The 2,272-nt window shown below is 38.5% G+C and overlaps 1 protein-coding gene across 10 annotated transcripts in view; it reads left to right on the top strand.

Annotated features, from left to right (window-relative positions):
* Window positions 1-2,272, top strand: part of KIAA0753 (KIAA0753 ortholog) — a 68,520-nt gene that overhangs the window by 40,050 nt on the left and 26,198 nt on the right. For all 10 annotated transcript variants that reach the window (XM_011359766.2, XM_011359765.2, XM_011359764.2 and 7 more), the window contains 2 exons: window positions 225-391; window positions 1,871-1,990. In XM_011359766.2, coding sequence (XP_011358068.1) covers window positions 225-391; window positions 1,871-1,990 — 287 coding nt within the window. The remainder of the gene's footprint in view (window positions 1-224; window positions 392-1,870; window positions 1,991-2,272) is intronic.

Raw genomic sequence — 2,272 nt, 5'->3', positions numbered from 1 at the left:
AAATGATGGCAAAGCTAGGGATTCCAATTTTATACCTTCTCTCCCCTCCCCCTTACCAGGGTTGTTTCAGTATAATTTACACTCTCTTCCAAATTTCTACTACAGTACTTTCCAGTCAGTTTTTGCATGAATAGCATAGGGGCACTTGAAGTTTCAGTAAGCCAGAGGCTAAAAACAGTTTTTTGATGTCCTTTGGTTTTATAATTTATACTTATCTCTTACAGGGGCTTCACAAAGCTGAAAAAAGTAGACCAACCCAATCTCACAGCAAAAGCAGATTGCAACGAACAACAGTTTCATCCAGATTAAAAATGAACCAACAACCTGTGAAAGACGATAGGGCTCCTTGGATACCTCCAAACCCCACGTCCCCACCAGCATCTCCTAAATGGTATGTAGAAATTCAAGAGACTGTTTGGGTATGTGATTTTATTTTTCCTCCACAGGTAAAAGTGACCTATTTTTTAGAACAAATAAAGCAGCAGCCTGGGTTCCTATTACAAAGAATAGCTTATTTGGGTGAGTAACACATGGTAAGTTTTTGTCTAAAAACCTGTTGGTTCCTTTCTCCTACCTGACTATGGGTAGAGTAACTTCCTGTGGGCTTCGCTTCACTTGTCTCTTCACCCACACACTCTAGTTACCTGAGGCCAGGAAATCTTAGTGTTAAGTGCCCAGCACAGTGCCCAACACTTAGGAAGTCTTAGTAGGCTTCCCGTAAATCTTTGCTGAATGAATGAATATTTTAAAGTAATTCTAATTCCAAGTCAAGACAATTATGAATTATAAAACCATATACATCTCATAGACACTGTCCTGACTGCAGGGGACAGTTAGGATAATGCTGACATGATGGCCGTGTCACCCTCATTCATAGCACGTGGAGAATGAGGAGCCGCTGTTCCACAGAGCTAGGAGAAAATACTGTCCTCCAGGGGCAGTAAGGTCAGTTAGGTGGAAGTAGTCTTTGGGGAATTGGTTAAAGATAAAGAGGACTTGTTTACCATTGGACAGTTCTGAAAAGCACTGTAGGGAAGGACTAAGAGGTAGGATATTAAAAGGAAGGGAGCAAAAAGCAGTGATGTAGGGAGAAAAGTAAGTGAGAAGTTAGGTGGCTCGAGGGGTCTGCCTTTTGGGAGGCCAGCAGAAGACAGTGAGAAGCCTGGTAGAATGGATTCCCCTTAAGACTTTGAACGATTCTGAATAAATGGTTATGCTTATCCATCAACCGTCACTTTAAAGTTGAAAAAACCATGTCTAGAGAATTTAACGTCTTGTTTATATAACAAGCGTGGGACTTTTTCATTTTTATTTCTCTGCTCTAAATTTTGTGTTTTTATATATGTGTTAGTATAGAGTGTGAGTTCAGTTAGTTGGTAAGCTCATAAAAACATCAATTAGTTGAAGTCCATTACATGTTTGCAAACCAAACATGTAATGGACTGTCTTCTAGAGTGTATGTGCGATGGATAGGGGAGGGGAGCTGTTAAGTCTTCTAGGCTCATAGTGCTGTATTAGGCGGTATAAAGCTACAGAATTACTTTGTAATATGGAATGTAATTAGTGACCCAGATCTATATATTATAACATAGTTTTGTTGAAGTTCACCCATCATTTTGTAATTGGTAATTATTTTTTTGTTATTTAAAATAGTGATTGCTTCTATGAAGCAAAGAAGAACTTCTCTCCTTTAACACTGAGCCTGAGTCCTAGAGATTCTCACTGCTTCACATTTATCTTCCACTTTAGGGTCCCATGCTGGAGATCACCATTCAGTTAATGCTTTTGTCGTCTCTGAGCTGTCACCTTTCAATGAGTCATTAGATTTGGAATGAATGATTAAAAAGATATACTTTTCCATTTTTTGCAGTGCTGCCTGGCTAAAGGTGAAATCTAGCCCTAAAGATGCCACAAAAGAGCAGTCTGTCCAGCAAGAAGATACTCAAGAGGAAAGTCAATCGAGAGGTGCTATTGAGCATGAAGCAGCTAGGTTTGTGCTGGTATTTTTCAAATCTTTGAAAATTTAAGGGCCCCTTTTACGTAGATTCTAAAGTGAACTTTTTCTTCTCTTCTCTCTATATAAAGTTGGTTATTAAAATGTAAATTACTAACCTTTTCTGTCAAACTATACAGCTTAGACAGTGAACACCTCTTGTATTTCTTTTCATTTCATTCAAAAATTGTATGTGTCAGTTGTCTACCAGTTGCTTGTTTTGTGTATGGTATTGCGTGCTCTATGGAGATTTTTTTTAAAAGTGCAAAAAAGACAGAA

The sequence above is a fragment of the Pteropus vampyrus genome, unplaced genomic scaffold (assembly GCF_000151845.1).
Source record: "Pteropus vampyrus isolate Shadow unplaced genomic scaffold, Pvam_2.0 Scaffold50, whole genome shotgun sequence".
In the NCBI taxonomy this organism is placed as follows: domain Eukaryota; kingdom Metazoa; phylum Chordata; class Mammalia; order Chiroptera; family Pteropodidae; genus Pteropus; species Pteropus vampyrus.
This window is presented reverse-complemented; position numbering and strand designations above follow the sequence as displayed.